The following is a 20,146-nucleotide window of genomic DNA, read 5'->3' as shown; positions in this document are numbered from 1 at the left end:
TTGTGCATGACAACGCGGAAACTCACAGCACGTGGAGGCCCATGCTACTTTCCACAATCCACGCACAATTTACCACGCGCCCCATTGTGAGGGAGAACCACTAATCGTGACCACGAGGAGGTTACCCCATGTGACCCTACCCTCCCTAGCAACCAGGCCAATTTGGTTGCTTAGGAGAGCTGGCTGGAGTCACTCAGCACGCCCTGGATTCGAACTCGCGACTCCAGGGGTAGTAGTCAGCGTCAATACTCACTGAGGATTTTTGCTTATTTAAAAAAAAAAAAAAAAAAAAAGGAGGGACAAGTTAAAATAATATTTTGTGGTAACCAATATTATGCCACAAATGCTGTTGATTGAGCTTAACTTGTATTGAACCCAGAATATTCCTTTAAGTGCAATCGTTGATTCAATTAGCAAAACATTCAAGTTTAAAGGAATATTCCGGGTTCAGTACAAGCTCAATCAACAGCATTTGTGGCATAATGTTATCACAAATTATTTTGACTCATCCCTCCTTTTCTTTATAAAAAAAGAAAGCAAAACTCAAGGTTACTGAGGCACTAACAATGGAGGTGAATGGGGCCAATTTAATGGAGGATTTAAGGCAGAAATTTGATTTTATAAAAGCACTTACATTAATTCTTCTGTTAAAACTAGTGGATTTTTTTAGCTGTTGATGTAATTTTTTTTAATGGTCGTTTTAGGGTTTACAGCATCATGTCAATGAAGTTGTAAAACTGGACAAGTTTATACAGAAAAGGTTAGTAACCGATTTCATCTCACTACAATCATGCTAACACGCATAGTTTGTGTCTTATGGCTATACTTTGAAAAAGTATTAAACGCTTGGATTGGCCCCATTCACTTACATTAAGTGCCTCACTGTAACTATTTGTGCTTTTTTTTTTTTTAAAAAAAGGAGGGATGTCAACTTCTGTGGTAAACAACATTATGCCATAAATGCTGTTGATTAAGCTTACTGAAACTTGTAAAGAGAATATTCTGGGTTCAATACAAGTTTCTTTTTGTCAATACTATCTCCTGACGTTTCATTCGTTACCTTTTAAGTTCCTTTAAGAAAAAAACCCCCACATCTGTTTCACTATTAAAGGTGACGTTAACTTAAATGCTCTTGACAGACACTTCCTAACAAGAAAGCACATATTGTGTTTGTTAAAATCACGCAGACGGCCAAGCATACAGTTAGTCAAAACAAATGCTCAAAGTGCCAATAAAAACACAATCAATGCAAAATATTCAACCACTCCAACTCTTCCACTTCAACAGCGTTTAGTACACCATGTATTCCTCCACATTTTTGTCATATATTAAATCCACTCCTTCAGAAAGCAAACACACTTAAAGCTTTGTGCAGCATCTTTATTCTGACACTGCTAAATGCCAGCAGTTTTTGCAGGAGTCATTTAATGCACCAACATGAACATAGTAGGAGGGTTGAAAGTGTGCAGGCAGCTAATGTAGGACAGAAGTCAGGAGTGTGGGTGCTAGGTGAATGGGGGACCAGGCAGTTTGGGACATGGGTTAGTGCACGACATAGTATTTAGTCAAACAAGGGGAAATGCAACACACAAGTTCTGCTGAGTATACCACATTTATTTTTAATGAACTGATTATGCGAAAGAGGGTGCAAGGCCCATCTCAATGCAGACTTGAGAAACAGAAGAGAAAGAAAGACGAGACAAAACAAAAGATAATGGGAGGAGAGCAGCCCATTGCAACATTTTTAACTTGCAGAAGAAAAAGGATTAAATGGAAAATAAGCTGACAACTCTCAAACACGGCCCCTTTTGTACACTATAAAACTGATCCAATGACCAAAGCTTTAACTCAAATCTGCTTCTCCATTTACCTTCCCCTGCCAAATACTCTATTACCAACACAAAAACAAAACAGGAACAGAAAAACTCAGGACAATCCTGAACATTCATTTGATTCTTTTGATTTACTTTTTTTTTTAAATATATATATATATAATCCTGGTTAAGGGCAGTGGACTTTTTTTTTTTTTTCCTCAGAAAGTAATGATACTTTATGTAATTTGCCAATTACCAACAATAGAACATCTACTGTGAAGGCGACGCCAATTGTGCGTTGTGACTGGATGGTTTCAGCTCCAATAAAGAGAGGGAGGGGTTTACAGAAAAAAAGGGGGGTAAAAAACCCAATATACAGGATCCAGGCACTAGAACTCAATGTTAAAAAACACTCAAGATTGTGATGAGAAGCAAAGCCTTGTGCTTGGACTGTAAAAACAGATGTTTAAAAAAAAAAAAAAAAAGATATCAGAAGAAAGAGGCAGCGGAACAAAAACGGGACCAAAAAAAGAGGCAAGTACTGGGTTCACTATTAGAATCCTATAGAATAATTAAGTTGTAGTCCTATGAATAATCATGTCATTTTCTTTTACTACAAGTTCGAAGTCTTTTAGGTCAAAAGAAATCAAAAAGTCTTCATTTAGTTTTTTTTTTTTTCCTCGTTTTGAATCCTTGGTTAATTCTTTCCCCAAAATAACTTCTGAAAATATCTGGTTGTAAGATTGGGGATAGAGAGCACAGGGCCTGTCAGTCTTTTGCCCAAAGCAGTGCTTGTTACTTCACACGCCCTTGGCGATCCTGGAGAAGACAACAACAAAAACAACAACAAAAAAAGATTAGTAAACAATGCATAGACAGACGATTAGAACAGAACATTCTATAAAATGTTACATCTTAAACTACCTTAAAATGGACATTTTCTAAAAAAAATAAAAAAGTCAGAAAATGATCACCATTTGTTTACTTCCACAACCAATTTTTTTAAAATCTAGTTTACTTTTTAAATTTTACCTGACATATTTGGCAAATAGATGATTTTTAATCTTTTTTAGATTTTTTTGAAAATATACAAGAGGAACATCAAACAATACGGTCATTAAACCAATTTTTAGCAAAGTTACCAGAACCTACTTCAGTTAACATACACCTACTGACAAGCCCAACAAGACTTGGAATATTCTGGGTTCAATACAAGTTAAGCTCAACTGACAGCATTTGTGGCATAATGTTGATTAGCACAATTTATTTTGACTTGACCCCTCTTTTCTTAAAAACAAAAATCAAGGATATAGTAAGGCACTTACAATAAGAGAGAATGGGGCCAATGTTTGGAGTGTTTAAAGACAGAAATGTGAAGCTTATTTTATTCAAGCACTTACATTAATTGTAATGTTAAAACTTGTGTATTATTTGAGCTGTAAAGTTGTTACATCGTCATGGTAACCAAGTTGTAAAATAGGATATAACTATACAGAAAAGGTTAGTAAGGGATTTTCACACTAAAATCATGTTCACACATATATTGTTTGTCTTGTGGCTATACATTTGAAACAGTATTTTAATGTTTACGGATTGGCCCCATTCATTTCCATTGTACGTGCCTCACTGGAACCAAGATTTATTTGTTTGTTTTTTAAAGAAGTGACAAGTCAAATTTTTTTTTTTTTTGGTAATCAATATTATGCCACAAATGCTGTCAATTGAGCTCAACTTATATTGAACCTGGAATATCCCTTTAAAGCACCTTAAATTTTACATGTATGTCCAAGGTCTACTGCCTAAACTAGCAGAGATAAAACCTTTATTTATGAGCTCACAGAAACTAATTTACAAGCATCCAACATAAAGGACAATATGAGGCAGCGGTGTATCTGCAAGGTGCATCACCTGCATTCTGTAGTGGCTCCGACTGGAGTTATTGGAGTACGGGTCACTCGCCTGAACCTCCACCTGCCCCAAAAAAAGAGAAACATCTGTTAATCTTCTTGAACTATCATAAAAAGGAGGACAATACTTGTATATTATTGATACTTATATTACTTGGGACTTTCATTTTAACTACAGACTGAATCAAAGAAGGTTTCATCTAGCTTTGCAATACACATTCATAAAAAATAAAAAAAAGACATGGTAGAGTAGTTCACCCAAAAATCTGGTTATACAGGTGCATCTCAAAATTAGAATGTCGTGGAAAAGTTCATTTATTTCAATAATTCAACTCAAATTGTGAAACTCGTGTATTAAATAAATTCAATGCACACAGACTGAAGTAGTTTAAGTCTTTGGTTGTTTTAATTGTGATGATTTTGGCTCACATTTAACAAAAACCCACCAATTCACTCTCTCAAAAAATTAGAATACATCATAAGACCAATAAAAAAAATTTTTTTTAGTGAATTGTTGGCCTTCTGTAAAGTATGTTAATTTACTGTATATGTACTCAATACTTGGTAGGGGCTCCTTTTGCTTTAATTACTGCCTAAATTTGGCGTGGCATGGAGGTGATCAGTTTGTGGCACTGCCGAGGGGGTATGGAAGCCCAGGTTTCTTTGACAGTGGCCTTCAGCTCATCTGCATTTTTTGGTCTCTTGTTTCTCATTTTCCTCTTGACATACCACATAGATTCTCTATGGGGTTCAGTTCTGGTGAGTTTGCTGGCCAGTCAAGCACACCAACACCATGGTCATTTAACCAACTTTTGGTGCTTTTGGCAGTGTGGGCAGGTGCCAAATCCTGCTGGAAAATGAAATCAGCATCTTTAAAAAGCTGGTCAGCAGAAGGAAGCATAAAGTGCTCCAACATTTCTTTGTAAACGGGTGCAGTGACTTTGGTTTTCAAAAAACACAATGGACCAACACCAGCAGATGACATTGCACCCAAAATCATCACAGACTGTGGAAACTTAACACTGGACTTCAAGCAACTTGGGCTATGAGCTTCTCCATCCTTCCTCCAGATTCTAGGACCTTGGTTTCCAAATGAAATACAAAACTTGCTCTCATCTGAAAAGAGGACTTTGGACCACTGGGCAACAGTCCAGTTCTTCTTCTCCTTAGCCCAGGTAAGACGCCTCTGACGTTGTCTGTGGTTCAGGAGTGGCTTAACAAGAGGAATACGACAACTGTAGCCAAATTCCTTGCTCTTGATGACTTGACCCCAACCTCAGTCCATTCCTTGTGAAGTTCACCCAAATTCTTGAATCGATTTTGCTTGACAATCCTCATAAGGCTGCGATTCTCTCGGTTGGTTGTGCATCTTTTTCTGCCACACTTTTTCCTTCCACTCAACTTTCTGTTAACATGCTTGGATACAGCACTCTGTGAACAGCCAGCTTCTTTGGCAATTAATGTTTGTGGCTTACCCTCCTTGTGAAGGGTGTCAATGATTGTCTTCTGGACAACTGTCAGACCAGCAGTCTTCCCCATGATTGTGTAGCCTAGTGAACCAAACTGAGAGACCATTTTGAAGGCTCAGGAAACCTTTGCAGGTGTTTTGAGTTGATTAGCTGATTGGCATGTCACCATATTCTAATTTTTTGAGATAGTGAATTGGTGGGTTTTTGTTAAATGTGAGCCAAAATCATCACAATTAAAAGAACCAAAGACTTAAACTACTTCAGTCTGTGTGCATTGAATTTATTTAATACGAGTTTCACAATTTGAGTTGAATTACTGAAATAAATGAACTTTTCCACGACATTCTAATTTATTGAGATGCACCTGTATATGGGGCTTTTCCACTACACGGTACGGCTCGACTCTGCTTTGTTTTTGGGGGTTTTCCACTGTGGATAGTACCTGGTACTATCGGTCGAGGTTCCAAGTGAGCTGAGCCGATACTAAATGTGACATCAAAACCCTGCAGATCACTGATTGGTCAGAAAGAATCGTCACTACCAGCATCACTGGATTTGTGACACGGGACATCAACCCGCTCGTTTTGAAGTTAGCAACAGCAGTATCATTTGTTCACGCAACTTTCGAATTGTAAAAAATGCCTGTGCGCAAAACCACGCCGTGGTCAATAAACGAGGTGCAGACGTTCCTCTCGTCAGTAGCCGAGGAGAGGATCCAACGAGAGCTGGATGAGGTGACGTGAAACGAAAAAGTCTTTCAGGAAGCTTCTCAGCAGCTGTTGGACGCACACGGCTACAACCAGACTTACCAACAGTGTAGGAAAAGTTTAAAAAACTTAAGTGACTACAGAACCATCAAGGACCACAAAAACCAGAGTGGTTCAAACAGAAGAAAGTGTTAGTGGTTCGACCAAATGGATGCTATGGCAATAGACCGGCAAGCAATGGGAAGGAGAGTGCCCTGGACTCTGCGTTGTTGGAGTCCACGATGGAGGATGGTACGTTTTGTTACGTTAACTCTATATTCTGCTTGAAAGCTTCACTTTTAGTTGTCCAGCTACTGGAAAGCTTGCTTCTCAAACAACCAGGCCAATTTAACTGTTACACTTGTGTAAATTCACCATGCAACAACTGCTTTATGCAGCACAATGAGCTAATAGCTAACAGCTAGCGGTCGTGCTATTGTTTACGGTCAGTAATGTTCTTGAGTTGTTGTGGCTAGTTTGTTTTGTGTTGCAGTAATTTGTACAATACAAGCAAATTGTACAAACTTTCAGTTTCAGATGTGTTTGTGTCGTGTTTAAGATGAGGTCACGGCAGTAGAGGCGGCGCAACTATGACGATCAGCCTATAATCCCACCCACGTTGAGGCTGCACTACACTGCAGTGGAAAAGCAAGCTCAGAAAAGTAAAGCGAGCAGAGTCGAGTCGAACCGTAACATGCAGTGGAGAAGTGCCAATAGTTCACCCAAAAATGCACATTTTGACATTTACTCATCCTCATGTCATCCCAGCCCCTATGCCATTTTCTTCCATGGAACAAAATAGAATTTTGAAGAACATTGATGAAAGTGAGTGAGGACTGAGGCTGACAATCCATAACTTTCTGCCTAACATCTTTTGTGTTCCATGTAAGAAAAAAAAAATAAAACAAAAAATGAATGCTGGATTGGAACCACATAGGTGACAAAAAGTTTATTTTGAGCATGAAGTAGTAGATATGCCTCTGTCAAACCCATTTTGAAAAATTTTACAAATTATGTCTATTCAAATTTACTGAAAAGCGATGAGCACGGACAAACTCGTGACTTATTGACTCAAAGAGGACCAAAAAAGTGCAACTTGAACAACAACTTTTAAATGACCACGCCACAATTCTGAAACGGTTCATTTTCATTCTGAAAGCTGTTCCACCCTGCAATGATACTAAAAGAAATTTCTAAATTTAAAGAAATTTCTTTCTAAAATTTTTACACAATAAAAAAGAAAAAATCCTGCACACTATCTTGCAAAGAGTATTACAACATTTATGGCAATGTTTCGGTCACATGACCTTCATCAGGCGTTTACAAACACAGTGCAATAGCATTGTTAGGGGTTATCTTCCAGTTGTCATTTATTACATGTATATGTGCTTGTGTATATATGTGATGTACATGTTTCTCTTTTCTGTATTTATAGGTGTTTTCTTAAGGTCCTCTATTTAATTGATTGTTATTGGTTAAGTTACGTCACGGTCATCAGATGCGCTGATTGGTTATGACGCATTTTAAATTTGGTGCTATTGCACTCTGTGTTTGTAAATGCCTGAAGGTCATGTGACCGAAACATTGGCATAAAAATTTTTTGTAATAGGCTACTCTTTGCAAGCTGGTAGTGTGTGGGATTTTTTTTCTTTATTGACTTTGCTACAGCTTGTGTCTTACGCACCTATCAATTACTTTTCAGGTGTGCGAGGTTAGTTGTTCAGGAAAATCACAAAAGCAAATGTAAACACGCAGAATAAAATACATAATCATTCACTTGCGGATTTCTCTCCTCATGTATTATTAGGATATTTCAGTCAGCAAAATTTCAAACAGCAACAAAGCCATAACACATTTAATTGGATTCAAGCTGAAGACCTTTCAAATGTTACCAACATTCAGTGGGCAAAAATGAAGTCAGCCGACAGAAAAAAAGAACTGTAATAACTAATCTGGACAATTAAGGCCACATTTCTCGTCATTCACATAACCACGATAAAGTAATTTTTCTAAAAATCTCTCAATTAATAAAACAGTTGGCATAACGTGACAAATGCATAAGAAAACCCTATTAGTCAACACAATAAATTAGAATGGTGGATATCTAGGCTGTTCTTTCATTCATTTTAACAGATAATTTAATGTTCTCAGGCAAGTCTAGAAATGCTGTTCACCTCACAAAACAAACACTTCACATGCATATTGTGTATTGTAATGTATATATTGTGTGCAGTGCATCACACTGTCAGAAAGCACCAAGCGGAAAATATACAATTCCAAACAAAGACACTGGAAAGTGACAAGATAGCTCAAAACAAATAAAAACATTATTCAGGTAATACAGGATAAAATGTTAACATGCAATATGTCTGCTAATTTTATGTGGAATCTTACTAAGTCCAATATATGTTTTAATGGGTTCGCTCATTGTTTTGCATGTGTGAAGAAAAACTAAAAACTGCTGTATGCAGATGTTTGGCCAAATCTGTTATAGGCAACATCAAAATGTTTGTGCAGTAACTTGAGAATTGATGTGGTTATAAAAAAAAAAAAAAAAAAAAAAAAAAAAAAAAAATACAAAAACACAGGTGTTCTCTTGCAGTGTTGCACAAAACACAAAGCTTTCAACACCTGTGGTTGAGAGTTAAGATGGGTTTAACCCATGTTTTTATATGCTTATGTCAACTGACGCACTAGCATTCTAGTCAAACAAAAAGGCAGGATATATAAATTTAAGTTAGTATAAGATCAATAAATAACAACCTTAACCTCTTCAACTCTGAGGGGGTACTACGTCACAGAAAAAAAGTTTACGCTTAAAATGTTCAAGTCTCGAATACTTAAATCAGGTATGTGGTATCTTTTGAAAGCTTATAATCTGAAATTTTCAAAGATAACCATCACTTCTGCATGTATGTTACATAAAACAACAAAATAAGGTCTTAACACATTCGCGTCACAAACCAGCGCCACTAGAGTTCCTGTGGTTGAAATATTCATATGAATAGAAGTCAAATGAAAGCTCTCATTCTCAGGAATGCAAATGTACAGATTTTGTTGTTGCCCTAATACCACAGTTCTAAGGATTTTCAAAACAAATCACAAAGTGAAATGATTTCTCTAAGACATCAAATACAAACGTCTCTATGTGCCAATCACTTCTGCTGTAAGCCCCAAATAGCTAAAAATCTGCTTTTACCTTAGGCTGTTTTCTAAAAAATAAGCCTTTTTTTACTTGCCCGTGAGCTTGTTTGTGTGAATAATACAATGTTATATCATAGATGCCCAGAACAAAATACGCGGTCCAGCAGGAAAAGCATGCTAAATGAACCAGCCAGAAATGTATGTTATCGACTATTGATAAAATGTTGTACATAACAAAGGGGAGGATCTCAGCATTCTATGAAACCTAGATTCTTCTATTCCACTCAGAGGCAGAGATATTCAATGAAACAATGGGGGTGTTTAGTGAACTGAAAATAAGACTGAATGTCTATTCACAAGCACATATGTGAAGGCTAAAATGTGTTTAGATTACCACCTACATTTTCAATTGGCATTTTGTGTTGGAAGTGTTTGTTTTTTTCCCTAGTACTTTCTGCCATCTCGTGGAATAAAATAAGACTTTTTGGAGGGAGATGGAGTGAAAGTAACCAGAATTACATGCTTAAAGTTAGGACAAATATATATATATAAATAGTGGTCAATCAACATATCGCCGAGGCCAATAAATAGGCTGATATTCTGACTTTAATTATTGGCACCGGCCAATAAATTTTCCAGTTTGGCCAATTTGTTTCTTGAGGGTGCCATAAATCACCTGCTTGCATCTGAAGTGACTGAGACATGTAAATGATCAGTCACGGTTCGTTTTGTTGTTACGTGCCATCGTGTTACTACAATAATAGACCGGAGTGCAACAGTCTCATTTAAACCAGTTTCATTGCGGTTTTGGCAATTAGTCCACAGTATGCGTGAGTGGTGAGGGTGAAAAAAAAATTGCAGGCTGCAGCCCAAAAATGCCACAGAGTTGACAAGATTAACTGATTAAATGGACTGGAAATTAGCATGGGGGTGACTGAATTACCACAGCACAGTATTCAGAGTTGTTAAGGGAACTGGTGTTCAGTAAATCTGCAAATGATGTAGGGAAGCAATTACATCTTAAAACATGTTTCATGAACACTCTCAAAAACTATTTGTTGTTCAGCCACTTGTGCAAACCACAGAACTGCATCGCCATTACCTGTAGCATTGTACAATCTTGCACTTTTCACTTTTTCCAAACTGCATTAAAGTGTTTGCTCTTTCTGTGTTAATACTCTAACGCAAATGGGTATATGATACAGGAAACAACATTAAAACACTACATTAAGTGTTTATATTCTTTGTGTTAAAATCCTTGTCAATGTATATGAAGAGGAAATAAATAATTTTACTTGGGTTTTGAACTGGACAAACTCCAAGTAATCATAATTCCATTTCTAAGTTAAAGATAAGGTATGATTTAAGACACGCAATATCAAAGGGGCAGGTCTCAAGACAAAACACTGAACAGCAACACTGTTTAACATTGTAAAAAAACATCAGCAGGTTGAGTGTTTAGTAAAAAATAAACTTGGTAAAAGATAAGCAGGTTTATGTCTCAGATGAAGCAAGGCCATGGCAGGTTACCTTTTTCACACTCTCCTCCTCTTCCTGACGTTTCTCATAGTGTGAGAAGTCGTCAAAAATGGAGGTGGTGTGCTTGTAACTTGCGATGATCTTCAACACCTGACGCGCCTTATCCAATGGAACCTCTTGCGTGTCACGGGAGTTGGTGACTGGCTTATTCTCGTTGTTTTCCAGACGAATGTGCCTCAGTTGGCTGTTTGGAACGTCCTTCACAAAGATCCAGCGCACATCAAAACGTCCCTTCCACTTGTCCTGTGACCACACGCCTGCACAGGTGTTGTAGTCCACAGGCGAGCGCATCTCAGCCACGCCACAGAAGTGCCCACTGCCATTCACGCTGAAGAGCAGGTAAAGTGGCCCTTTGTTGGCCAGTGAACGGTATGCAGCGTCCAGACGCTTATTGCCATGTTCCGTGCTGCACCAGATATTGTACTTAATGGAGCGATGGATGTCATCCTCCGAGTAGCTCTTGATTATGAAAACACGACCATGCTTGGGGTTCCAGTCAAAGTCCTTGGGATTGTAGTTGTTCACCATTCGAAGTTTCTCCAGAACTGGGTGGGGCTCTGCTGGTGCAGAAACTCCACCCATTCCTGAACTAGGAGGGGATTGGCCAGGCCCACCCGCTGCATCCCCAAAGCCATTGGCACGGTTACGCGGGGGGACCCAGCGGGTTGGTTGAGAGTTTTGGGAAGCAGGAGGGCCCTGGGACAGTGGTGGTGGGACAGCTCCCGGCTGCCCATTAGTGGGTAGAGGGTGCTGCCCAAGTTGACCAGGAGGAACCAGCTGTCCATTGGTGAGGGGCAGTTGTGGTACCCCTCCAGCAGTAGTCCCTGGTTGTGGAGACGACTGACTGGGTGGCTGTCCATTAGTGGGCACGGAAGCCTGCTGAGGGGCTGCTGGTTTTGGCACTGTCCCCTTGTTGTCCCAAGTCCCAATATCCATATTATGTTTGATTGGAGGAGGTGGCAGATTTGTCCCACCAAGCCCTCCCTTGGTTTTCAGCTTAGGCTGAGGTTTGGCCGGCTTGCTGGCAATGTCCGCCCAAGATGCAGCTTTTGCAGGAGCCATGGAGGATGGAGGAATGGTGGGAGCTGCCGACACCTGACTCAGATGTCCTCCAGGGAGTCCAGAACCAACAACTTTGGGTGTCATATCCCCAGCCCCAATCTTAAGCCCCGCCATGCCCTGATCTAAACTATTCATTCCCACGGCCTTGTTGAGTGGTTCATTGGCTGCAAAGGGTGACTGTCCATCAATCATAGCGCCTCCTAGCGTGCTAGGAGCATAGGCATAACTGCTGCTGTAACCTGAGCTCTGTGTGGACTGTCCCTGAGAGCTGCTGTTTCCCCAGGCGGAGAAGTCAATCCCACTGGGGAAAAAGTTGAAGCCATGCTGTCCCAGGAAAGGGTTGCTCCCAAGTGTCCCCGACTGGCCAAACATGGCGTCTGGGAGAAAGTGGTGCTCGCCATTGCTAAGCTGTCCATAGGAGGCCAGGTAAGGCATCGGAGGGTCGCCACCTGTAGACCATGCAGCTTCGTTAAGCGAATAGGTAAAGCCTATAGAGGGACTGTAGTAACTGGGCATGTAGGAGTCGGACATGGCCGTATAGGCATTGCTCTGCAACAACAACAACAAAAAAACAATAAATTAGTTTTCATATTCAGCAAAGTTTTTATTTTATTTTAGAAAATGCAAACAAGTGTGAATTAATTTGATAGTTACAGTAGTAAGAGAAAAAATATTAATAAGTGACATTAGGGTGAAAGCAGTAAGGAAAAATCTATTTTCTACGCTTTCAATTATCTGCCCAGCCAATTAAGTCTATCAGTTATGACATTGCTGTGGATTTGAAAGAACAAGTACTGCCAAATAAGATAAATCAAGAAAGCGATGCTAACCATAAAACCATGGCACACTGTACACTAGTGCTGTCAAAAGTACAGGTACTCATTTTGAGCACGTGCCCCGTTACTCCTTGTACTGAAATTGACAATTAATCAAATTAAAATAGTGACATGTCCTAGTGTGATTTATTAAACCGCTAAAGGCAGCAACCTTCATGTGGAAGAGATCCATACTTTGAATGAATGTATAAATCTGACCGCTCATACACTGGAAACTCCACAGGCATTGAGATTCATTCACGACACGTATCAGATGACAGAGCAGAGCACTAATCTACTGTGAACCATGCAGCACATGTAAACTATATTTATATAATTAAATCACAGCATTTGTGCTTTAATCTCAACTTTATTTATATCGCATTTAAAACAAGAGTTCACCAAAGTGCTTTACAGTATTGCAATTAAGCAAAACATTTAAAAATTACAACATACACAAACATCTAAAACACAAAATACAAACACTCCAGAACAGAGTCCTACATTTCATTTGTCAGACTCAAAGGCCAGTTTAAAGAGATTTCAGACGTGACTTAAGTCTCCGTGTCGCAAACTGTCTATTCGGAAAGTGAAAAAAAAAACACATCAAAATAAAAAGCATGTTTCAAAATATAAGCTAGAGCCCTGAAATTTAAGAAATTGTGACAGAAATATTACAACTGTATAGTAAAATGTAATATTCACTGTAATGAAAATAAAGGAATATATCACAAGCAAGACTGCTGTTGAATAAAATTTTGGCAAAAAATGCAATGACATTTTGAAAAGTTCTATTTTCACTTAAGTTTTAAGAATGAATTGATTAGACACCATTTTGATGAAATTAACATGGAATTCTGGAAAATAATAAAAATGTTATTTATTATTTACATTGAAATGTAACTTTAAATAGGCTAAACGTGTGTTCAATAGCACATTGTCATATTAGCATATTTATGCTGTGGTACTGAAACTGGTATAGAGAACATTCAAATTTCACTGGTATTGGTACCGACCACTGAAATTTTGGTACAGTGACAACACTACTGTATACTAAAACACCTCAGATATGTTCATAGCTGGGAAGAGGGCTTTAAGATCACTTGAGACTGGTGGTGAACTGTGTGCCCCCCTCTTAGCACACATCTCTTAGCCTGGTCATATTTTCAACACCAGCAATTAGCTTTGTGAGGGCAACAGTAGCACAGATTCCCTACAAAGGATCCCAGCATTCCTTTGGCAGAGTGAATACTAGCCCCTTTCATCCATGTCCCATTTTCTTCAAAAGGAGGGACATCCATTGACAAAACATCCATTACATCATACATTAGGGTTAGATTGATACATTCAGGAATTATTAATTAAAATGTAATTACATTATAGGAAGTCTGTACAAGTAAATTATTGATAATTTAATCTCCAATCACAATTTTATCACTTCCTGGTAAACAACTGTACTGCTTTTCTGCACAATTTCATATGACCCATCCAGACACGTCTCATTACAATGCCCTACAACTTTAGCCCTATATGGAAGAGGAGAGTTTTATATGGAAATGATATAATTACTAGAGCTTCTTCATGATTTTATTCCCGTGCGAATTGATCATTTCAGTAACTTTCTGGGATTTTTTTACGAACTGCATGTTTCAGCGCCGGTAAAGATTACAGCATTTTTTACCTAATATAAAACACCCAGTAAAATAAACCCTGGTTACACTTATCCTGTGCAAACTGACATGTTGGTAAAAAGCCTACAAACCTCTATTGTCCAGCCTGGGATCCCTTTACTATCGTTGCTCTTCAAGGTCTCCAAATGTCTGAAGTGGATTTTGGAAGACGCCGTTCACGACTTCAGATAACGCTGGCTGTTGCGTTTGGACTGTTCTGACACGTTTTTCTCAACCGTTTTTTATTAGAAAAATTAGAAGGTAAATAAGCACATCATTTTGTGATTTGAGCAGAGTGAATAGGGAAAACTGTGTTGAGGTTTGTTGTTTGTACGGACACAGCATCACTGCATTTCACAACACAATGGTCTGGATTGTCCATATTTTTAATTCAAGAGTGTAATATAGGATTACAGGCTTACTAATGTCACCAGTTCTATTGTATTTTGTCAGATATTCCAATCAATTTCTTCTAATAATTCCAGATACTGTATTTTGTCATGTTAAATAATATTCCCTGCACAATCAGCACAGCTAAATAAATTTTCGTATATATAAGTTGTGTGACAGCGGTGTGTAAATGCAGCACAGACGCTCATCTCTGTGATTTATACAGTCATTGCTTATACCGTACGAATTGACAGTACACATAACAGATGTCCCCAGTAATAATTACTTTACAGACATATGTCGGGGAAACTAATACCTTCCGAATAGGGCTTTTGACACCAACTCGCTACCGTCGTGGATACCTGTCTCTATCAATATGCATGACGACTTTAAGTGTAGACATCTCAAAACAATTTTTACGCAGTTTTTGGCTGCTCTGACACCCTAATAGGAAAGCAAAGCCCAGAGACCAGGATGCAATTACAGGCTATAATGGATCCTCAGAGAATAGGCAGCAAAATCAATTGCACTGTCTTTGCCTCTATGGGTTCCCTCTTTTGTTCAGTGCTGAAACAAGACCTACCTGTCTGGGCTGAGCATTCAGGTAAGGCTCGAACTCATCATCATTCAAAGTATCCTTTTGAGTAACAGCTCCGTTTTGCACTGGATGGGAACAATACAAAAGTTAGGGAACATCCTCAAAGTTTATCTTTCAATGTAATTCAATGTGGCAAGTGTTATTAGCATACTTAAAACTAGGGAAACAAACTTATGAGGTGAAAAATCATAGCAGGTGTTCTAGGGGTATACTTACGATTTGTCTGTAGAATTAAGCGTTTAAGCTTAAAGTACCCCTTTAAAGTGATTCTATTAAGTAAAATGTCACCAAACAATTTGGGCAAACTCGCTTAAAATAAAATAAAATAAAAAAAGTGTCTTTTATTTGACTGAGGCTGGAAAACATTTCCTCTGAGCCACTAGAGAATATAATTTATTCTTAAGGGTGCTTTCATAGGCACAAAACTCAGTGTCAGAGCAGTGTAATGCAGCTGCTGCTGAAATGAACATGTGGATGAAAAGCACTGACTGCTGCTACTGGAGTACAAAGTACATACCTGTACGTCAACCATAAAGAAATAAAATTACATTCTGAAAAAAATAAAATTATAAAGCTCTTTGCCTCACTCATACCCCAAACATCCCATCCACGTGGTGATGTACACTGATTTAACTTGTAACTGGATTGTGAGTGTGGTGCTGAAAAGCCCCTCAACAGGTTCCAGGCAGCGTGCTTTAACTCCTGCCTAACTATCACTGATAGGGATGCTGAGCTACGAGCTTGTACGGCAAATACATCGCTACATTTTAACTTTACACCTAATAACAGCGTTACATGAGAGTATAGGTGGGTGTTCAGGTGAATGAGTTTGTGTCACGCTTTCAGCTGCACACTCGGCCTCAGTGTGCTAGGCGGCTAGCTAGCGTGGGCTCTAAACACAAGCTCTTCTCGGGTCTGTCAGTGATCAAAACAACCCAAATGTTCTATAATCAGACACACGTCTCCTCTAATCGTATGTGGGACTGTTAATAATCAGGTTTCACCTATAGATTTAATAACGGAGTTCATATGAACACACGGCCTGCTAGCAGCAGCGCCGCACGAGACAGCGCTAAAACATCACAACAGCACCTCACTTACCTTTATTTGCTTGGCCTTTCGGTCTCTGGATTGGGTCCAGGTGATTCATGAAGGAGTGAGTTTTGAGAGGAAAGAAGGAGAATAAATGATGGTTTATTTGAAGCTCAGGCCTGAACTCGCGCTGCGAGAGTGAAAAACCCGCCTCGACGCCACTTCTGCTCAATGTTCACAAAGTGCCTCTCTTTACCTGCTCCAGAAGGCTGCTGACTGACATTTCTCTCTCCCCGGAGCCTGTGTGTTAGTCTGCGCGTTTGTTTGCGGGTTAACGTGAACGAGAAACGAGTGTTTTTAGAGTGTTTGCGTCCGTGTCTTTTTCTCTCGCTCCAGCTGCAGATCAGACACACAATGGCGGGCTTCAGTTCCTCCACACTTCAACATGGCCGAGCCGCCACCGCACGTTTATCCGTAGCGGAACAGCGCCACTGCACGACCGGGAGGAGGAGGGTTTGTATTTGTACATAGTATAAGCATTACAGATATGATTTAGATACGCTAAAGTGTCTGTAAGAAAACGCACAAAGAAAGTGCACACTCCCCACAGTAAATTGGAAATACATGATTTGGGTGGCTGAAGGAAATTAACGAAGGAGATAAACAAATATCTGACAATGTCTGTGTTGATAAAATGAGCCAGTTGAGGAAGCTCAACCTGCCACAGGCGCTGCTAATCCACTCAGCAGTCATTGGGCGAAATCCAATCGAAAGTGATCATCCCTATGCTCTACTCACTACAAAGCTCTTGATGTAGTCTCTCTAATGAGAGCATGGTATTACTGTTTGATTATACCCTTCACTAAAAGTCTTGTAAAAAGGGCCCTTTGTGAAAAAAGATAAACTTTCTTACTTTTGTTTGGAATGACGCTTCGAGTGGCGTCCCCTTCCCGAAGTGTAGGCTGGCCTACTTCGGGCGCAAACACGCCGTTTGGAAAATGCCCATTGAGTCTGTCCTCTGCACGTCAATAACTGTCTGGTTTGGTTCAGCTACGAAATCGGACATCAGACGACTACAAAGTACAGTTCGGACTGCTGAGCGGATTATTGGTTGCCCCTTGCCCTCCCTTCAAGAACAGTACACTTCCAGATTGAGGAAAAAGGCTGCCTCGCCCTGCCCACTACCTTTTTGAGCGCACAGGAACAGTTTTTTCCCTCAGGCAATCCATCTCATGAACCGTTAAAACTATACTATAATTATGTGCAATACACAGCCTAGTCAGTTATATTATTTAACATATCCTACCTCTTCTGCATTGCATTCCCTTGCACTGTGTATAACAGATTTGTATTTGTACATACCATGGGCGATTCTAGGATTTCAATCTTACCCCAATGAGGGTATGATAAAAAATATTGAATATATTGTTTGTATACTCGAGTAGGGTTGTATACAACCCTACTGCAGTATTCCACTGTATTGCATAGATTGGTAACTTTACTTGTGAGCACTTAGCCAAATACAAGACTACCTGATTCCTTCTTCCCTGTACAAACAGGGTACACACACACACACACACACACACACACACACACACACACACACCTGTTCACTGTACAAACACAAAAACACCTGCACACACATATACAGAAAGGCTTGTTGCCTGAAGCTCATTAGAATTTGTTTTTAATGAATAAACAAAGTAAAGTAAGCAATACTTCATTCATTCTCAATCTCGGAACTGTATTGAAGAGTATAACAAGAGAATATTAAATCTGTCAAATATTATATTTTACTGTTTGTCTTACTATGCTCAAGTATAAAAACATTTGAAACAGAAAACCTTAAACAGAAAACATATAACCTACATTTAAACGTACATGTTGACTATCCAAATTAGCAATGTAAACAACACGGGTATGAGGCTGGACAATGGATTCAACTACTGTGCTTCACTGGGCTATGATTCACTTCAGGGAATGAAAAACAAGCAAAAATTAAGCAGCCTGTGAGAAGCAGGGACAATGTTTTATCTTTGTAGCCCAATTAATGGTCTTTCATGGGGAGCATCAACCTGTGTATTCTCTCCTTGAGGGTAGCAAATCTATTGATAATTTTATTATGGTCCAGTTGCTCAGCAACATCTTTCTCGATTGCCATAACTGCCAGTTGATGGAGCCTGCTCTGACCCATGGTTCTCCTTAGCCAGGTGTGGAGACGACGAAGAGCACTGAAAGACCTCTCGCAGGTACAGCTGCTAACAGGTACAGTGAGGGCAACCTGGATGACAGATTTCAGTGATGGAAACATATCAGAATCCAGCAGATTATAAAATGAGAGCATGTCTTGTGGAGCAGCACCAGCCTGCTTTTTACATGACAAAAAGTGTCTTGCTACCATGACTTCCTCTGTCTTTAGATCAATGTTGTAATGGTGTGCCAGTTCTGCTAAATGTGGCTCAGACAGGAAGTGTTCAGATGTTGGACTACATGCTTGAATACCTTGAAGCAATGCTACATTTACAGCAGAAAAACGGTTCTGCAATTCAGTTATCATTCTATCCAGACATGGATATAGTAACTTTGTTTTGAGTTGTTCAGCAGCTGTGCTGAATCCCCTACGCGCACCACAAACTGTTTCAACCACAAAATCATCCATTTTTTTGTCTTCTGTCTCTGCCCAGAAAGTTACTCCTCAACTGTAATGTGATTAACTTCACATAATGCCTTTGCTCTGGCATACATATCTGCAGCAGTGGGATCACTGCGTTTCTGCATTAGGGAGTCACACACTGCATCTTTGTATGCCACTGCTTGGGGAAGGTCAGTGGTCTCTTTTTGGAGGTATTTGTGCAAGCCTGCCACTACAGATAGGAGATCCTTGAAAAGAATCAACAAATACACAAATTAGAATTTTCTGATTTTTGTGTTCAACCCCACTGCAACAGCTGTGTTGATGGCAGAGAGGCAATCAATGATGGCAAGCAAATTGTCAAGCACTGCATTCACTGTTTGAATATGGCAAGCCCATCGTGTGTTGGACAGCTGCACCAGTTCACATGGCTACAATCCCAATTTTGTTTGTGCTTCTTTAAACTTGTGGTGGCTGACCAGAGAGCAACTAAAAAATGAATGCAGACTTTCCAGCTGGCTAAAGAACTCTGTGGCCTCAGTAATCCCTTTGCATGTGTGGTACAGCACAAGATTCAACTCATGGGCATAACAGTGAACATATATAGCCTCAGGGTGCTGCTGCCTGAAAAGAGATTGAACACCTCCAGCTGCTCCACTCATCACTGCTGCCCCATCATATGTCTGAGCAACACACTTTAATTCAGCAATTCCTTCTTCTTGCAATTTCCTCTCTAATGCTGCTGTTATTGACTTAGCATCAAAACTTCTCAGCTCTGTCAGGGAAAAGAATCTCTTTAACTGTTCCCTTAGTGACATACCTCACACAGATGGCTAGTTGTTCAGTGTATCCATCTCTGGCCTCATCTGCCATAATGGCAAACGTTTCTGACTCATGCATTTCTTTGATAATAGTTGCTGTCACCTCTTTTGAGCAACACTCTATCATTTCATTCTGACTGACAGATGAGAGGTAGGTGCTGTTTGATGGGGGTATGTAATGCTGCAAGAAAGGATCGTACTGCTGCAAAAGTCCCATGCTTTCCAGGAAGTTTCCCTTATTACGACTTTCCGCTGTTTCATCATGACCTCTGAATGGTAGCCCTTGTTTCCCCAACATGCAGGTCACAGCCACAACACGTCGCATGTACTCCCTTCTTTGTCTAATTTCATCAGCATTTGCTGCTTCAATCTGCTGTACAACATTTCCTTGTAATGCACTAGCCTTGTAACCTTTCCAGGAAACAACACAATCCTTGTGTGATTGAGTCCCCTCATGTTTGTGAAACACGTTGAGTGCTTTTTTCCAGTTTTTGAATCCACTACTCA

General features: G+C 39.5%; 2 protein-coding genes across 4 annotated transcripts in view; both read right to left on the bottom strand.

The window, feature by feature from the left end:
- Window positions 1-17,230, bottom strand: part of LOC127455114 (mitochondrial peptide methionine sulfoxide reductase-like) — a 97,832-nt gene extending 80,602 nt beyond the window's left edge. The window contains exon 1 of the mRNA XM_051722716.1: window positions 17,100-17,230. Within this exon, the coding sequence (XP_051578676.1) occupies window position 17,100 (1 nt within the window). The 5' untranslated portion in view covers window positions 17,101-17,230. The remainder of the gene's footprint in view (window positions 1-17,099) is intronic.
- On the bottom strand, window positions 1,600-17,117 carry LOC127455101 (YTH domain-containing family protein 2-like). 3 transcript variants are annotated; one of them, XM_051722691.1, is made up of 5 exons: window positions 17,100-17,117; window positions 15,140-15,219; window positions 10,611-12,230; window positions 3,723-3,785; window positions 1,600-2,633 (listed from the first exon to the last, which is right to left on the bottom strand). In XM_051722691.1, coding segments are annotated over exons 1-5 (1,788 nt in total). In that variant the 5' UTR covers window positions 17,101-17,117; the 3' UTR covers window positions 1,600-2,609. The 3 variants fall into 3 exon arrangements, with proteins under 3 accessions (XP_051578651.1, XP_051578650.1, XP_051578652.1); XM_051722690.1 differs by lacking the exon at window positions 17,100-17,117 and adding an exon at window positions 16,256-17,058; XM_051722692.1 differs by lacking the exons at window positions 15,140-15,219; window positions 17,100-17,117 and adding an exon at window positions 14,259-15,116.
- Window positions 17,231-20,146: the final 2,916 nt, after the last annotated feature.

This window comes from Myxocyprinus asiaticus, chromosome 17, assembly GCF_019703515.2.
Source record: "Myxocyprinus asiaticus isolate MX2 ecotype Aquarium Trade chromosome 17, UBuf_Myxa_2, whole genome shotgun sequence".
NCBI classification, from domain to species: Eukaryota; Metazoa; Chordata; class Actinopteri; order Cypriniformes; family Catostomidae; genus Myxocyprinus; species Myxocyprinus asiaticus.
Note: the sequence above shows the minus strand (reverse complement) of the source record. Positions and strands in the feature narration are given on the sequence as shown.